The 16,003-nt window shown below is 41.8% G+C and overlaps 1 protein-coding gene and 1 pseudogene across 1 annotated transcript in view; both read left to right on the top strand.

Moving 5' to 3' along the window:
* The window catches only part of PSTPIP2 (proline-serine-threonine phosphatase interacting protein 2), a 58,770-nt gene extending 47,513 nt beyond the window's left edge, over positions 1-11,257 (top strand). Inside the window, exons 9-15 of the mRNA XM_036418102.2 lie at positions 676-755; positions 3,374-3,472; positions 4,445-4,541; positions 4,649-4,730; positions 6,400-6,431; positions 7,390-7,447; positions 9,689-11,257. Coding sequence (XP_036273995.1) covers positions 676-755; positions 3,374-3,472; positions 4,445-4,541; positions 4,649-4,730; positions 6,400-6,431; positions 7,390-7,439 — 440 coding nt within the window. The 3' untranslated portion in view covers positions 7,440-7,447; positions 9,689-11,257. The remainder of the gene's footprint in view (positions 1-675; positions 756-3,373; positions 3,473-4,444; positions 4,542-4,648; positions 4,731-6,399; positions 6,432-7,389; positions 7,448-9,688) is intronic.
* Positions 11,258-14,309: 3,052 nt separating this feature from the next.
* LOC118707591 lies at positions 14,310-15,554 on the top strand (annotated as a pseudogene).
* Positions 15,555-16,003: the final 449 nt, after the last annotated feature.

Genomic DNA, 16,003 nt, shown 5'->3' with positions numbered 1-16,003 from the left:
GGGGAAGGAAGGGAAGAAAGGGTAGCGAAACTGAGGAAGTGAATGGCCAGCAGTTTCTGGCCAAGGCTTGCTCAGTCTGGTTGCTGTACATGTCACAGGATGGAGATGGTAGGGTCACGTGGCAGCTGTTTTGTGATATGGGCTCACTCTGATAATTTTTCCTGGGGCAACTATTTAAAAAGCGCATTTCAGCCCTGGTTAACTCGTACCTGCTATGAAAGAAACAGCCACGTCTGGAAGCCTCGTCAGCATTGAATCTAAGGCCCAAGCTTTTAATCCCCAGCTTGTCCGGCAGGACATAAACCTCTCATGACCACGGTCACTTAAGAAGTCTCTAAACCCAAAACTAAAGTAACTAGGTGCCCTTTTGGGCTCAAGGTAGATCTCTGCATCTGTCATTGGGTACATTTCCTGGAAATGAAAAGGGGTAGAAACTATTGAGGTGGAATTAGACTAAGCAAACTCTGACCGAGGTTCCCCCGCCACTCTCACTTCTCCTTGCTTAAGGTCGTTTCTCGCTAATTGCTTGGTTCCGTGAACATTTCACAAAGCTGTTATGAGGGTGCGCGATGTGATGATGGCCTTCCAGTGATCAGAGCTCATGGAGCCTGGTGAGCCTGGTCTTCGAGCTGCCCCTGCCCTTTTCTGAGCCCACACCCCTCCCCTTCCTTGCAGACAAGGCGTATATGCTGCACATCAACACTCTGGATAAGATCCGAGAGGAGTGGCAGAGCGAGCACATCAAGGCCTGCGAGGTAGCCCAGCCGGACGCTGCTCAGGAGGGGTCTTGGTTCCAGAACTCGGAGAGTCTATTTTTGCAGAAATGTGCCGTCACCCGCTTATTATATCTACCAATTCTGCTAGAATTGCTCCAGGGCAGATTGGAAATCAGAAGATTAAGTGGAGGATGGGAGGAGCTGGCATGTTTCCCCTTAAACCTCATTTTTCTCTCTCTTCCCTACTCTGTCCAACCCTGTTCAAGGCCTTCTATAATAAGTTCCGTTAACACAGGCATGAAACAGATGAAACAATCAATAGTTAATTAATTACTTAGAGAACCTCGTGTGCACTTGGTAAGTGACAAGGAAAATGCAGATGGCCGGTGAGCAGGCTTCAGAATGTGTTAGCCTCCTTCCACCTTTGATTTCACCATGCCGCCCCCCCCCCCCCTTCATTTTCAGCACATTGCGTTCTCAAGAGAAAATAAGACATGACCCACAAACTTCCTCAATTTTCAGTTACCCTCTCTACACATTGTCTTACCAGAGGTTCTCAAACTGAGGTGCCATTAGCACCACCGGGGAACTTGTTTGACCAACTGCAGACCTCCTGACTCGGAAACTCTGGAAGTGGGCCCAGTAACCTGTGTTAAGAAGCTCTGCCGATGATTCTGATGCCAATTCAAACGTGAAAACTGCTGACCCACACACCCCTTTCCTCCTTTTCTCCTGATACAGCCCAGAGTGGCTGCTCCCATCCCTGGGCTCAGGATCCCATCCAGCTGCCTTGTGCACAGCTCCCTTTTATGGGTCTTTTTTCCATTATCATTTACGCAAACCCAACTCACTCCTGGCTTTAAAACTTAGCAGCCATCGCTTCCCATCTCTACTGTTTCTTCTCCTCTCCAGCTTCTTAAAGGAGCTGTTTCCACATCCTACAGCCCCTGCCTGTCCCACCTGTTGTTCCTGGGGTTTGCTCAGAGGAACCAGTGATCCCCTTGGTGTAAGGTCCAGTGGCCTGCTTCTAATGTTCCGTTAGCACAGGCATGAAACAGAGGAACCAATTAATGGTTAAGTAATTACTTAGAGAGCCTCGCATGCACTTGGTGTGTGATAAGGAAAATACAGGAAATGCTGCAGTTTCTAATCTTAGTTGACCTGTCTTTACCATCTGACACTGTGGGTCACTCGCCCTCTTCTAAAATACTCTTTGTTGTTGTTGTTTGTTTCTTACTCTTCATCGAGGATATTTTTTCCATTGGTTTTGGAGAAAGTGAAAGAGAGGCGGGGAGAGAAAAAGAGGGAGAGCGTGAGAGAGAGAGAGAAACATCTATGTGAGAGGTACACATGGCTGGGTTGCCTCCTGTACTTGCCCTGACCAGGTCCTGGATCAAACCTGCAACCCAGGTATGTGCCCTTGACCGGGAATCAAACTCAAGACCGTTTGGTGGGTGGGCTGATGCTCTAACCACTGAGCACGCTGGCCAGGGCTAAAACACTATTTTTTGCTTTACTTCCTTAACTCCACACTCTCATGGGAAAGCGTGGAGTAAAGCCATTTTTATAAGGTTTGAGAACATGTAAAGCAAGGCATATTATAAACACATGCATGGGCCGAAACCGGTTTGGCTCAGTGGTAGAGCATTGGTCTGCGGACTGAAGGGTCCCGGGTTCGATTCTGGTCAGGGGCATGTACGTTAGTTGCGGGCACGTCCCCGGTAGGGGGTGTGCAAGAGGCAGCTGGTCGGTGTTTCTCTCTCATCGACGTTTCTAGCTCTCTATCTCTCTCCCTTCCTCTCTGTAAAAAAAATCAATAAAAATATATTAAAAAAAAATAAACACATGCATGGGAATGATAAAATTTAGGACAATGGTTATGTCTGGGAAAGGAGGAGGGTGACAGAGATTGGGAAAAGCACACAGGAGCTTTAACAGAATCTGAAGCACAGTTGGTCAAAATTTTTGACAAAGCTGGGTGGTTGGTACATGGGAATTCATTATAGTATCTCTCCTCTCTTGTATATGTTTAACATTCTACACTGTAAAATGTTGTATTCAATATTTTAAAAATACATGAATATATTGCATTCATTGTTGAATAGAATAGCATCCATTTTATAGAATAGCTTGATTTTCCAAAAGTTGTTATTTACATGAAAAAAAAACAACCACACACACAAAAAAACTTGTTCAGGCAATATCTTAAAACCCCCACAATTTTAGAGGACAAGTGCAAGGACCCCCATATACTCATCAACTAGCATCAACAATTATGATCAATTGACCAATCTTGCCAATTGAATTCATTCATTGAGGGTGTGTGTGTGTGTGGAGGGAGGGGCAAAGTTTTGACCTGAGATCTGGCAGGCTGCCTTGGTGGAGATGCCCCTTAGGCAGTTGGAAATGTGAGCTGGAATCTGGTTAGAACCAGGGTGTCTGGATTCATCATAACTGCTTACCTTCAGAATTATACCCCCTTCCGTTTGTGTTAATGCCATATGGGACTCCATCTGCGTCCTTTGGTGAGGAGAGTACCCTAAGTGGACAATAAGCTTGCATACCTGAGGGGTGACACTGTTTCTTAAGTCATAGTCAATCTAGACAAATGGCCCCTTTCTCTGCATATGTATTCACATGTGGTTATGTTTCTCTAGGTGCTTGAAGCTCAAGAATATGAACGAATAAACTTCTTTCGGAATGCATTGTGGTTACACGTGAATCAGCTGTCAAAACAGTGTGTCACCAGCGATGAGGTAAGTCAGCGGCATCCATTGGCATGGAAGGAACTGTAGACATTTATTAGTTCACCCCTCTCAATTGAAACGCAGAGAGGTTCAGTGACTTATCCAAGGCCACTTATCCAGTTGGTTGATAGAAGGACCCAGTTAAGCACCCAACCTGCCTGCCTCTTGGCCTATTTTACTGCTATGACTTTTTCTTTAAGAAATTCAGAGCAGGAGGGCAGAGTAAGGACACCTTAAATACAGTTTAATCTATAGAAGACAGAGGTGTTACAGCATGAATGTGAGTCCCAAGGGGCACTCCAGGACAGCACCAAGTACTAGCAGCTGACTGATGCCCTGGCTAATGGTCACTCTAGGATTCAGGATTTACTTCAAGGCATTCCTGGGCATTATTCAAGTTCAATTTGTGCACAGTAATTCTCATGGGAAACCTGGATCTCAGAGGGGCCAGAATCAAGTTATCGCAACCTTCTTTGCTAAGAAATAGCCACTCTCACTCAGACGATGCATTCACTTTAGAACAGTGGTTCTCAACCTTCCTAATGCCATGACCCCCAACCATAAAATTATTTTTGTTGCTACTTCATAACTGTAGTTTTGCTTCTGTTATGAATCGTAATGTAAATATCTCTGTTTCCTGATGGTCTTAGGCGACCCCTGTGAAAGGGTTGTTCGACCCCCAAAGGGCTCACGACCCACAGATTGAGAACTGCTGCTTTAGAAGAACAATTAAACACAAAGAAAACCTGTAGGATGGAATGGAAGAACTTTTCCTTAAGTAATTATCTTTGTGTCCCTGTGTTGCATTGGTCTTGGGACTTGGTATCTGTTTACTTTGCCCCATCAGTATTAAAAAAAAAAAAAAATCTTTCCAAAATAAAATTTGGAAATGAGTCAGCCATATATCAAAACCTCTGTTTTAATAAGCCACATCACACGTTTTATGGAATCCCTCTTCCTGGATGTATCTTTTGTTGTTAGATGTATGAAGAAGTCCGTAAGAGTTTAGAGATGTGCAGCATCGAGAAGGACATTGAGTACTTTGTGAATCAACGGAAAACTGGACAGACTCCCCCAGGTGAATGGAGCTGTGGGGGCGGGGCTTCACCTCAGCAATTCTCTTGTCATACGTTGTTGACAGTGGAAGACGCCTGCCTCTTCATGTTTTGTTTCTTGATGCTCTAGCACCTATCATGTATGAGAATTACTACTGCCCCCAGAAGAATGCAGCCCCATCGGGAAAGGCTACGGGGCAGAACTTAGCAAGGTAATGACCAGCTTCTTTTCATGTGAAGAAAAATACTTTCAATAAACTTTTTTTTGGGGGGTCATTAGTGTTCTAAGACATCAGCATGGAAACATAGCTACCGCTGCATTTGCTAGATTTTTGGAAATAGCTATTTTAGGACAAATGTGAAATGGATTTCTCCAGTCATAGCTCAGAGAGGACAATATCATGCCCCAATGTGAATTGTATTATTCATGCATGAGTCCTATGCCGTTCTCATCGCCTGCAGAGAGTAGGAGTCAGCAAACTCTGGCCCCCTGTGAGTCAAATCTGACCTGCCTGCTTTGGTAGTGCCTGTGAGTATTTTATGGTTGAAAAAAATTAAAAGAATACTGTCTTATGACATGAAAATTATATGAAATTCAAATTTCTGTTTTTGTCTAGAGTTTTTTTCTTTTTTCTTTTACTTTTTTCCATTATTATTTATCCCGTATACCCTTTTCCATCCCCTTGCCCCCCTTAAGTATTGATATATAAAGTTTTTATAAAATATGTGTTTATTGATTTTAGAGACAGAAGAAGGGAGAGGGAGAGACAAACATTGATCAGCTGCCTCCTGCATGCAACCAAGCCCCTACTGGGGATCAAGCCTGAAATCCAGGCCTGAGCCCTGATCGGGAATTGAAGTGGTGACCTCTGGTGCATGAGATGGCATCCTGCCACCTGAGTCACACCAGCTAAGGCTATATAAAGTTGTATTATAACAAGGCCAAACTATTTGTTTGCATTCTGTCTATAGCTGCTTTCCCACTAGAGTTGACTAGAGTTGCAGTGACTGTACAGGAGAAGTGATTGTAGCCAGCAAAGCCTAAATCACTTACCATCTGGCTCTTCACAGAAAAGTTTGCTGCCTCGACATAAAACATCTTGAGAGAAGAGGAACTTTTGTTTTATATACAGTCACTTTGAAGTCTAAGTTGTTGAATTTTCAGACTATTTTAAAAAAATATATTTTATTGATTTTGTACAGAGAGGAAGGGAGAGAGATAGAGAGTTAGAAACATCGATGAGAGAGAGTCATCGATCAGCTGCCTCTTGCACACCCCCTACTGGGGATATGCCCAGCAACCAAGGTACATGCCCTTGACCGGAATCGAACCTGGGACCCTTCAGTCCCCAAGCCGACGCTCTATCCATTGAGCCAAACCGGTCTCGGCAAAGTTGTTAAATTTTCAATACAATTTTAAAAAAGATAATGGGGTGTTTTTTGTTTTTTTTTGGGGGGGGGGGGAGGAGAGAGGGGAAATGGCATGACCATCATCATTATTCAAAACAATTCATAGAAATTAGCTCTTCTAATCCTCACAGTGAGGTAGGAGCTGTTTGTACTTCCCATTTCACACGCGAATGTGCCTGTGTACAAGATCAGGAAGTCTTGCCCACACAACTGAGATGTTCCTCCTGCCAGTCTGGTTGTGGGAGCAGGGCCCTGTGCGTCTGACCACGGTGCATCTCGCTCCTCAGCATAGCAGAATGTCTGCTTCTTGCATTCCAGTGTCAGTGCTGCAGGCCTTTGGCTTCATCAGAACTTTTCTTGACCTTCTAAACAGAAGCTAGATCTGAGGAGACTGCAAAATGCTCGTTGTGTTATGTAAAAACTAGGAAAACAAGAACTTCTCTGAAAGACTGTGGTTTTCATTTCTTACAGGAGAGGACCTCTCCCAATTCCTAAGATACCAGGTATGCCAGCAAGAAAGACATTTGGAAATGCTTGTCAGAGTTTCTTTAAGGTTGAGTAGCTAGAATTGTGAAATAAAGGGAAAGAAGGGAATAATTACAATAGAATCAAATTTCTGAAACAATAAGTCTATATTAGAATCTTACTGTAATGGTATGTGTCACACAGAGGAATTTGGTAATTGATGTCTATTTTATAGCTAGCCAAGAGAATTTAGCTCCTGGAGTGTCAAAAGGAATTTCCTAGAAGGCAGTCTGACTTAAGAGATTATTTTATCTTATATATCTTATGCATTGCCCGTAATTGAATTTTTCACTAGTCACTAGTCTTCCCCTCTCCCTCCAAACTGTTACCATATCTCTGGGAGAAACATGCATGTCAGCATTTTTTGTTAGTTATATTCTTTGGATAAAGAGGAGATCCTTGAGGGCAGGCACTTTTCGTTTTCCTGTACCACTCATAATACCTAACACAGTACTGGGCATATAATAGGGACAGAACAAATATCTATATTTGAATAAAAGAAAGGTATACCTAACTATGTTCAAGGGAATGAGGGGAGAAACAGCTACTGCTGCATGGAGCAGCTTAGAAAAAATTTAGTAACTGGGGGAAAAATTAATGGCTGAAATTATATCTTTGAAGAACATAAGGATTTACATTATTTTATTTCTTGTTGTCTTATAATTACATAATAACACGGGATTTATTTTTGTCCACATTTGAAGATGACTTTACTGTAGGGGCAATAGCTAGACATGGATGAAAAAGGGCAAAAAAAAAAAAAAAAAAAAGGAATTTCCAGAATATTCTCTGGTTTGTAGTCATGACTACCATTTTTGTAGGCTTTACAAAAGGGCAATCACTGGAATCTTTGAGTTAAGTACCTTGATTTGTCAGGGCTAAGATCCTATGAAAAAAATGTTGGCTTCATGTTGCTCTGTGTTCTGCTCTTTGCAGATGACCCAGATTATTCTTTGGTTGATGACTACAGTTTGATCTACCAGTAACATCAATGGTAAGAGCCATTAATTTTTACATCATCAAGGTGTATTTAGACTGGTGATAATATTTTTGAAGCCTTTGGTGCTTTTTTGTTTGTTTGTTTTGAATTATCACCAGAGGATACCTTTTTTCCATTGATATTTTAGAGAGAAGGTAAGGAAGGAAGAGGAGGAGGTGTGGAGAAGGACAGAGATAGAGAAACATTGATTGGTTTGCCTCCCACACCTACTTTAGGCCATGCTCTTGGTACATGCTTTTGGCTGGGAATTGACCCCATGACCTTTTGGTTCCTGGGCTGACCCCATGGCCTGCTGAGCCAACCTGGCCAGGGCTGATGCTTCTTTGTAACACCACTGCACGCAAGCAAGTTCTTGGGCCAGGCGTGCTGGTGGGTGTGGGGTTTCTGCAGGGTGACTTCTTTAGATTCACCACTGAAAGGGGACTGGAGACCACTCCATACCTATTTGAATGAGGGTAGTTTCCCTTCATTCATTATTCTACAACCCTTTCTCTTGCTCTCATTAAGCTCTTTTGTGGCTATTACTCATCTACATTAAAAGCAATGCTCACAAGCAAAACACACATGATCTTTACTTTTTCATTCCCCAAAGGGGAAAAATAAAGTAAAAAGAAGTCAATAGAAATAATGCAAATATTAGTACACTTACCAACACATAAGGGCATCATAGGGTCATCCTGCACCAGATTACTACTGCTCTGAACCAGCAAACCACAAGGATTCCTAGAGCAGGACTACTAAGACAACCGTCGCTGCAAAGATGATTCATATTCTTTGGCATTCAAGTGCTTGCAACATGCCCCAAGTCACTGTCAGTCTTCACAAATGTTTCAAAATGCCTTCGAAGCCAAAATAGCAATATCAAGTGGAATTTCTCATAAAGTATAATTTTTAACCCAATCAGGCATATCTTGGGGTAGATATGCATATATATATATATATATATATATATATATATATATATATATATATGTAGAAAAGGTCTGAAAGGATATGCTCCCAAACAAGTAATAGTTTTTCTTCTTGTTTGACCATTTGTTTTAATTTGTCTGCAATGAAAATTTATTACTTCTTTAATTAAAAACTGTTTTTAAAGAATTGATCTCCTTGCCCTGGCCTGTGTGGCTCAGTTGGTTGAGCATCATCCCATGCACCAAAAAGTCACCAGTTTGATTCCCAGTCAGGGCACATGCTCTGATTGTGGGCTTGATCCCCAGTACAAGAGGCAGCCAATGGATGTTTCTTCCTCCACCTCTCGCTCTTTCCTCCCTCTCCCTTCTTCTTTCTCTAACATTAATAAAAACATATTAGAAAAAGAATTGACCCTCTTGCATATTTTGTCCTTTTATTTATTTATTTTTATTTGGCCAATTCAGATTTATTGCTCATTCCCAAAATATACAATTTAACATTGAGAGCTTCAAATACTCTTCCTACTATTTCTCTAGCATATTTCTAATCTTAGTGTGTTCCTGGGAATGATAGGAGAGGCAAATAGGATGCAAGAAGTTATAATGGAAGTGGAGCAATCTCTCTGCCCCCTTCCTGGTTTTGTGTACAGCATAGTAGTTGGACAGTCATATACTTTACATAGTGTTCCCCCTGATACTTCAAGTACCCACCTGACACTGTACATAGTTATTACAATATTGTTAACTCTATTCTCTATGCTGTACTTTATATCCCCCAAACAGATGATAACTTTTGAATTAAAAAATATGTGTATCAAAAATATAAACACATGTATTATCCTATATAATAAAAGGGTAATATGCAAATTGACCAAATGGCAGAATGAATGGTCACTATGACATGCACTGGTCACCAGGGGGCAGATGCTCAACGCTGGAGCTGTGCCCTAGTGGTCAATGCGTTCCCACAGGAAAGTGCCTCTAGGCCACAAGCTGGGCTGATGGCTGGTGAGTGCAGCAGTGGTGGCGGGAGCTTGCCTCCATGGCAGAAATAAGGATGTCTGCCTGCAACTTAGGCCTAAGCCGTCAGTTGGAAATCCCCTAAGGGCTCTCCTCTCCCACCCCCAGTGCACGAATGTCCTGACTGGGCCTCTAGTTTCCCATAAACGGATGGATGCTATTATCACATCTCATTTATCATTTGGAATACCCATTTCTTGCCATGTGTTTTCTTCTATTCATGTTGAGTAAAATCTCAAGGTAGGATCAGGGTGCGGAGGTGAATGGTTAATTCAAATGACATTTCTTTGTTATTTTCTTTCAGAAAAACAGAGATTTTTCTGGCTGGTGCTTCTCTGGCACTGAAGGGGGCACTCAAAGCAGCCGAATCCCTGGAAATTATGTCAATCATGAGGACTTTGAAGTGAACCCTGCTGTAATTTTTTGATATTTTAAATTCATGGTAGACATTTAGTTTAACTTAGCTAGTAGAGTTCTGCAGTTTCTAAAAGAAGTCGACAAACTGGCCGAGGCTCAAGGATGATCCTTTCCCAATCAGTTACTAAAGCTGTGGATGAATTGCATTTCTTACTTGAGCTAGAACAGTCTCTGGATTTAGAGCCTTGACTCTTGGAGGATGGGGAACTCTGGAGAGGTGTCTGAACATCAGCCTGCACAAGTAGTTCCTAGGGCTTTGGGGTAGCGTGCTACGGCACTCCCACAGTGACACACTCTCAAAGGTGCAAGATTTGAAATCACCTTCCTTTTTGGCTCGAAGATTTAGAGGCCCACAGATCGCATTTTCTCATTTTACAGATGAGGAACTGATGCCCAAAAGTGTGAAATCAATTTCCTTACTGTTGTCCCAGCTGGTTCTGGACAGAACCAGAACTAGAGTGCAAGCTCAGCCCACATCAGCGATCTTCGTACCCTTCCTGAGGGCGCTGATGCTCATGTTGAAATGTAAGACACCAAATGTTTCTGCTGGCATCTTCTCAGTTGGGAAAACTACCAGGGTTTAAATGTCAGGTTTATTTTTATGTGGCTTACTGTGTCTCCTGAACTACACAGCACCATATTTAATTGAATGAAGAAGCATCTAGTATAAAATATACTGTTATGTATACCACTGAGAAAGAAGGGTGCGAGAGAGTTGACAGTTAACTTGTGATAGTTAATTGGCCAAGCCCATTTGAATTGGAGATGCTAAAGTTGTAAAGAAAAAAGTACATCCTAGAATCAATGAGATATGATATTTTGACTATTAATTGAAGAGAAACTTAGAGTTACAAAGCCAGCCCTCAGTCCTGGGTCTTCTTTAAAGCATCAACCTAACCCTTTCACAAAAAAACCCGGATCTTCTTTTGTCTCCTCCAAACAATGGGGAAATTACGTTCCTTTTGTACAACACTCATACACTGAGAAAGCAGTTCATTTTAGTTCATGACAAGTTAAAATAGCACTGGAACTTATTCAGTTGTTGTAAAATTCTGTTCCCACAAGGCAAATATCCTCTTCTCCTGCTCTGTGCAGTAGCTTTCCCAGGGCTATGGGCAAGTTGATAGGAAGAAGCTGGATTATTTTCCCTCTTTTCATGTAAGGTGCTATTGAAAGTGGCAGCTCCTTGTCATGACAAGGAGTTGGATTTCCTTTTGAGAAATTGAAGTTTGCAAAGAGCCATTGACTTCCCCAAATTGAACGGTCTCGGGACATTTTCCTTCGTACTCAGCACATCCTGAGTGCTTTATTTATTATGGGCAACTCGTCAGGGATTTCACTTTTCTATTAGTAAGTGTGATTGATGTAAACGTGTTTTATGAATTGAACAGTATTTTTATTTTAAATGCTCTTTCAGTTTGATATAAGTGAAATAAAGGTTCTTGGTGATTTGGGACTTACTTTGCATTTTTGTGTTAATCATATCTCTCTCCCAAGTGCTGTTTGGCCCTTTGCCACACTTGCCATGGTTAGAATACAGAAAGACAAACTGCCATTGAGGGAACCCACTTGGAGACTGGTGCCATGCCACTTCCTAATCCTCCAGATGCCAGCTTCAAAGCCACTTCCTCAGGGACCCCACTGCTGTACCCTTTCTTCTTCCCACATTTTTCTTGTTAATTACATGATTCACTCTTGAAATCAGTTGTTCAAGGTTGGGCTTCCCTCCTAGACCTTAACCTCCATGAGAGCAGGGCCCCTTTCTATCCTTTTCCCACCTGCATCCTGACACCATGACACATACCTATATATATAATAGCCTAAGCGACCCTTATTGCAGAATGACCTGAATGACTGGTCGCTATGATGTGCACTGACCACCAGGGGGCAGATGCTCAATGCAGAAGCAGCCCCCTGGCCCTGGTTTAGGCTCCTTTCTGGCCACCTGCCACTTGACACACTGCTATATCCCCCGAGGGGTCCTGGACTGTGAGAGAGATGTCCAACTGCTGGCTTAAGCCTGATCACCATGGGGATTGGGCCTAAGCTGGCAGTTGGACATTGCCTGAGGCGTTGCAGATTGTGAAAGGGTGCAGGCCAGGCTGAGAGACACCACTGTCCCCATGCTTTCATTTTGTGCACTGGGCCTCTAGTTAGTAAATATGAAAGAATAGTGACCTAGAAGAGAACATAGGGAAACAGCCAGTGGAGAAATAGAGTGTAAAGCGAACAAAGCCAAATACATGTTAAACTTAGTAAATATGAGCTACTCTGCTGACTGTTGGTATCTTTTTTAAAAAAAACCACACACATATTTTTATTGATTTCAGAGAGGAAGGGAAAGGGAGAGAAAGATAGAAACATCAATGATGAGAAAGTATCACAGATTGGCTGCTTCCTGCATGTCTCACACTGGGGATTCAGCCTGCAACCTGGGCATGTGTCCTGACTGGGAATCAAACCGTGACCTCCTGGTTCATAGGTCAATGCTCAACCACTGAGCCATGACACATTTGGGCCAGTATTTTTTTAAAAAAATATATTTTGTTGATTTTTTTACAGAGAGGAAGGGAGAGAGAGAGAGAGCTAGAAATGTCAATGAGAGAGAAACATCGACCAGCTGCCTCCTGCACACCCCCTACCGGGGATGTGCCCGCAGCCACTGTACATGCCCTTGACCGGAATCGAACCTGGGACCTTTCAGTCCGCTCTACCACTGAGCCAAACCGGTTTCGGCGGGGCCAGTATTTTAAATGTGTCTGCAAACAGTGTATAAATATATATAATAAAAAGTTAACACTCCTATCCCTAGAGTTAACCATTATTAATCTCTCATTCGTTTTCTACCCATGTGAAAAATATCTGAAATACTCAGTATCTATGCATATATTACCTATGACCTTTTAATTTATAAAGCTTGGAGATATTTCCTTGTAAGGACAGATAGCTCATTTTTCCTTTAATTAACTAAATGTTCCATAACTTTATTTAAACCAACTTCTGATGGTCATTGTTATTTCCAATTTTCCACTAATAAAAACAATGCTTACAAGTGGCCATACTTACATATTTTTGTGCATGTGTGCTTCTATGCTGGTATGGTAGATGCCATTCCTCTGAATCTTACCCTGATTCACCATAGATGAGTAATAATTGTGATGCTTTAGATTAGAATTTCTCACAATTCTACTTTCATAAACAGTGAGACCCTTGTTACCGTCTTACTGGGAATGGATCTAATTCCAGTATCTGATCCTGACATCTGAGCTCCATTTCTAATACTAAATGTCTTAGTTTGGGCTATCCCAGAAGGAGGTCTAGAGACAGAGACTTGAAATCAAGTTGCTTATCTAGGAAGTGAGTCCAGCAAACACCAGTGTTAAAGTGGGAAGTCAAAAAGGAAAGAGAAGTGAAAAAATAGTTGCCAATGTGGGGAATGAGCTGACTCCCACTAGGGACTCGGAAATAGACCAGAACACAAGCCTCAGTTCTCCTACTGGTTGGGTGAGGGAGCTGGGTATTTAGTTTGCTAAAGCTGCTGTACCACAAATTAGGTGGCTTACATGATAGACATTTATTGCCTCACAGTTGTGAGTTCCAAAATCAAAATAAATACTCTGCCAATGGTATCTTCTAAAAAAATGTATTTTTATTGATTTCAGAGAGAAAGGGAGCGGGGGAGAGAGAGAGAGAAAGAGAGAGAGAGAGAGAGAGAGAGAGAGAGAGAGAGAGAGAGAGAGAGAGAGGTAGGGGGAGGAGGAATGAGAAACATCAATGATGAGATGTTTCGGCAGGACTGGCTTTTTCTGAGGGCTGTGAGGGAGGGATCTGCTCTAGGCATCTTTGCCTTAAAGATGGCTGTCTTCCCTCTGTGTGTATGTCTGTGTCCCAATCCCCTCCCCCCTTTTATAAGGACACTAGCTGTACTGAATGAGAGCCCACCCTTATAGCCTCATTTTGATTTGATTACCCTTGGATAAGACCTTGTTTCCAAATAAAGTCACATTCTGAAGTGCTGGGGGTTAGTATTTCAACATATAAATATTTGGAGGTTACAATTGTGACCTGTAACTACTTATATGGCAGCTCTCATCTGCCACTGGTTGAGTGTTGCTTTCAGTTCAGTGCATTATTCCCCTGGCACTTTCATCCTGTCATACATGTAGCCAAAGAGAGAGCTGAGGCTCAGAGGGGCTAGCTGCTGGAATTTGGGTCTGCATACTCAGAAATAAATGCTCAGAGGATACAAGCAGGACGCCAGCAGTGTCTGATGTTTTGGGGGTGCAAATAACTGTTTCTATGACTCATTTAAATTTTTTTTTTTAGAAAATAAAATAATGAAAGGGGAACTAATAGGAAAAATACAATTTTATGTATTTCTTCCTATAGAAGTAAAAGGTCTATACAAGAGTCTTTTTTAAAAACGTAGGTTGGATATTTTTTATAATAACTTTCACTGCCAGCTAATTGTCTCACGAAACTGAAATAATTTAGAAGGAATATGATTTTGAAAAATAATTTTTAAAATGCATTTAATAGCCATGAATGACGAAATAATGCCACATACAGAATAATGTACAGGGAGTAATTAACTAGAATGAATGACTTCTTGGAAATTGTCACAAGAGGTTTCACCAATGGGGAGTTGCCACCAGATGGCAACAGAGATCCTTGGAATCTAATTTTCGTGAGCGAGCAAGTTTAAGAAAGGTCCACCCCGGGATACTTCCTGGTTCAGCAGCCTTCACTGAAGCCCTTATGACAAGTGCTCTTCCGGATGCTGGCTGACACAGGAATCATGGTCAGATTACATTTGGGGATGCTATAATACAATATGTGAATTATACTCCTTTTATGAATGTCTGGCTTTTGTTTTCAATTGATTGGAATGTTTTTCTGAGCTTAAAAATTATTTTAAATGATGAAAGGTACAATAAAATTAGTATAACCCATTGGAGGGCATTTTGATATTACTAAAAGGAGAGCTTCCCAACGTGCCCCCGACAATAATGACTCCCACAAAGAAGGGCGGTGAGAAGAATAGGGAACATTCTGCCATCAGTGAGATAGTGACCAGAGAATACACCATCAACCTTCACAGGCACATCCACGGAGTGGGTTTCAAAAAGTGAGCCCCGCAGGCACTCGAAGAGATCTGGAAATTTGCCATGAAGGAGATGGGAGCTCCAGATGTGGCATGGGCACCAGGCTCGCCTAAGCTGTCTGTGCCAAAGGTATAAGTAATGTCCCATATTGTATCTGGTGTGGTTGTCCAGAACACAATAAGGATGAAGCTTCACCAAACAAGCTCTGTATTTTGGTCACCTGCATACCTGTCCCCACTTTAAAAAGTCTAGAAACAGTTAATGTGGATGAGAACTAACTGCTAATTGTGGAATACAATTAGAAAATTGCCCAAAATAAAAATAAATGAGAATGTCTTTTTGAGCAGCAATGTAGGTAGGAATCTATCTTATAGAAGTAGTACACATGCACAAAAATATGTAAGTATGGTCACTTGTAAGCATTGTTTTTATTAGTGAAAAAATTGGAAATAACAATGACCAACAAGAAGTTGATTTAAATAAAGTTATGGAACATTTAATTAATTAAAGGAAAAATGAAGTAGAACTATCTTCCCTGACAAAGAAATATAAATTAAAAGGTCACAGGTAATACATGCATAGAGTATTTCAGAATGTGATATTTGTACATAGGTGGAAAAAGTGTGAAAGCATGTATGCTGCACTGTTAATAATGGTTAACTCTAGCCGAAACCGGTTTGGCTCAATGGATAGAGCGTTGGCTTGGGGACTGAAGGATCCCGGGTTCAATTCCAGTCAAGGGCATGTACCTTGGTTGCGGGCATATCCCCAGCAGAAGGTGTGCAAGAGGCAGCTGATTGATGACTCTCTCTCATCGATGTTTCTGACTATCTCTCTCCCTTCCTCTCTGTACAAAATCAATATATATATATATATTTTTAAAAAAATAATGGTTAACTCTAGCAGAAATTGGCTTGGCTCAATGGATAGATCGTTGGCCTGCAGACTGAAAGGTCCCAGGTTCGATTCCAGTCAAGGGCATGGACCTTGGTTGCGGGCACATCCCCAGTGGGAGGTGTGCAGGAGGCAGCTGATTGATGTTTCTAACTCTCTATTCCTCTCCCTTCTTCTCTGTAAAAAATCAATAAAGTATATTT

This window comes from Pipistrellus kuhlii, unplaced genomic scaffold (assembly GCF_014108245.1).
Source record: "Pipistrellus kuhlii isolate mPipKuh1 unplaced genomic scaffold, mPipKuh1.p scaffold_m20_p_6, whole genome shotgun sequence".
NCBI classification, from domain to species: domain Eukaryota; kingdom Metazoa; phylum Chordata; class Mammalia; order Chiroptera; family Vespertilionidae; genus Pipistrellus; species Pipistrellus kuhlii.
This window is presented reverse-complemented; position numbering and strand designations above follow the sequence as displayed.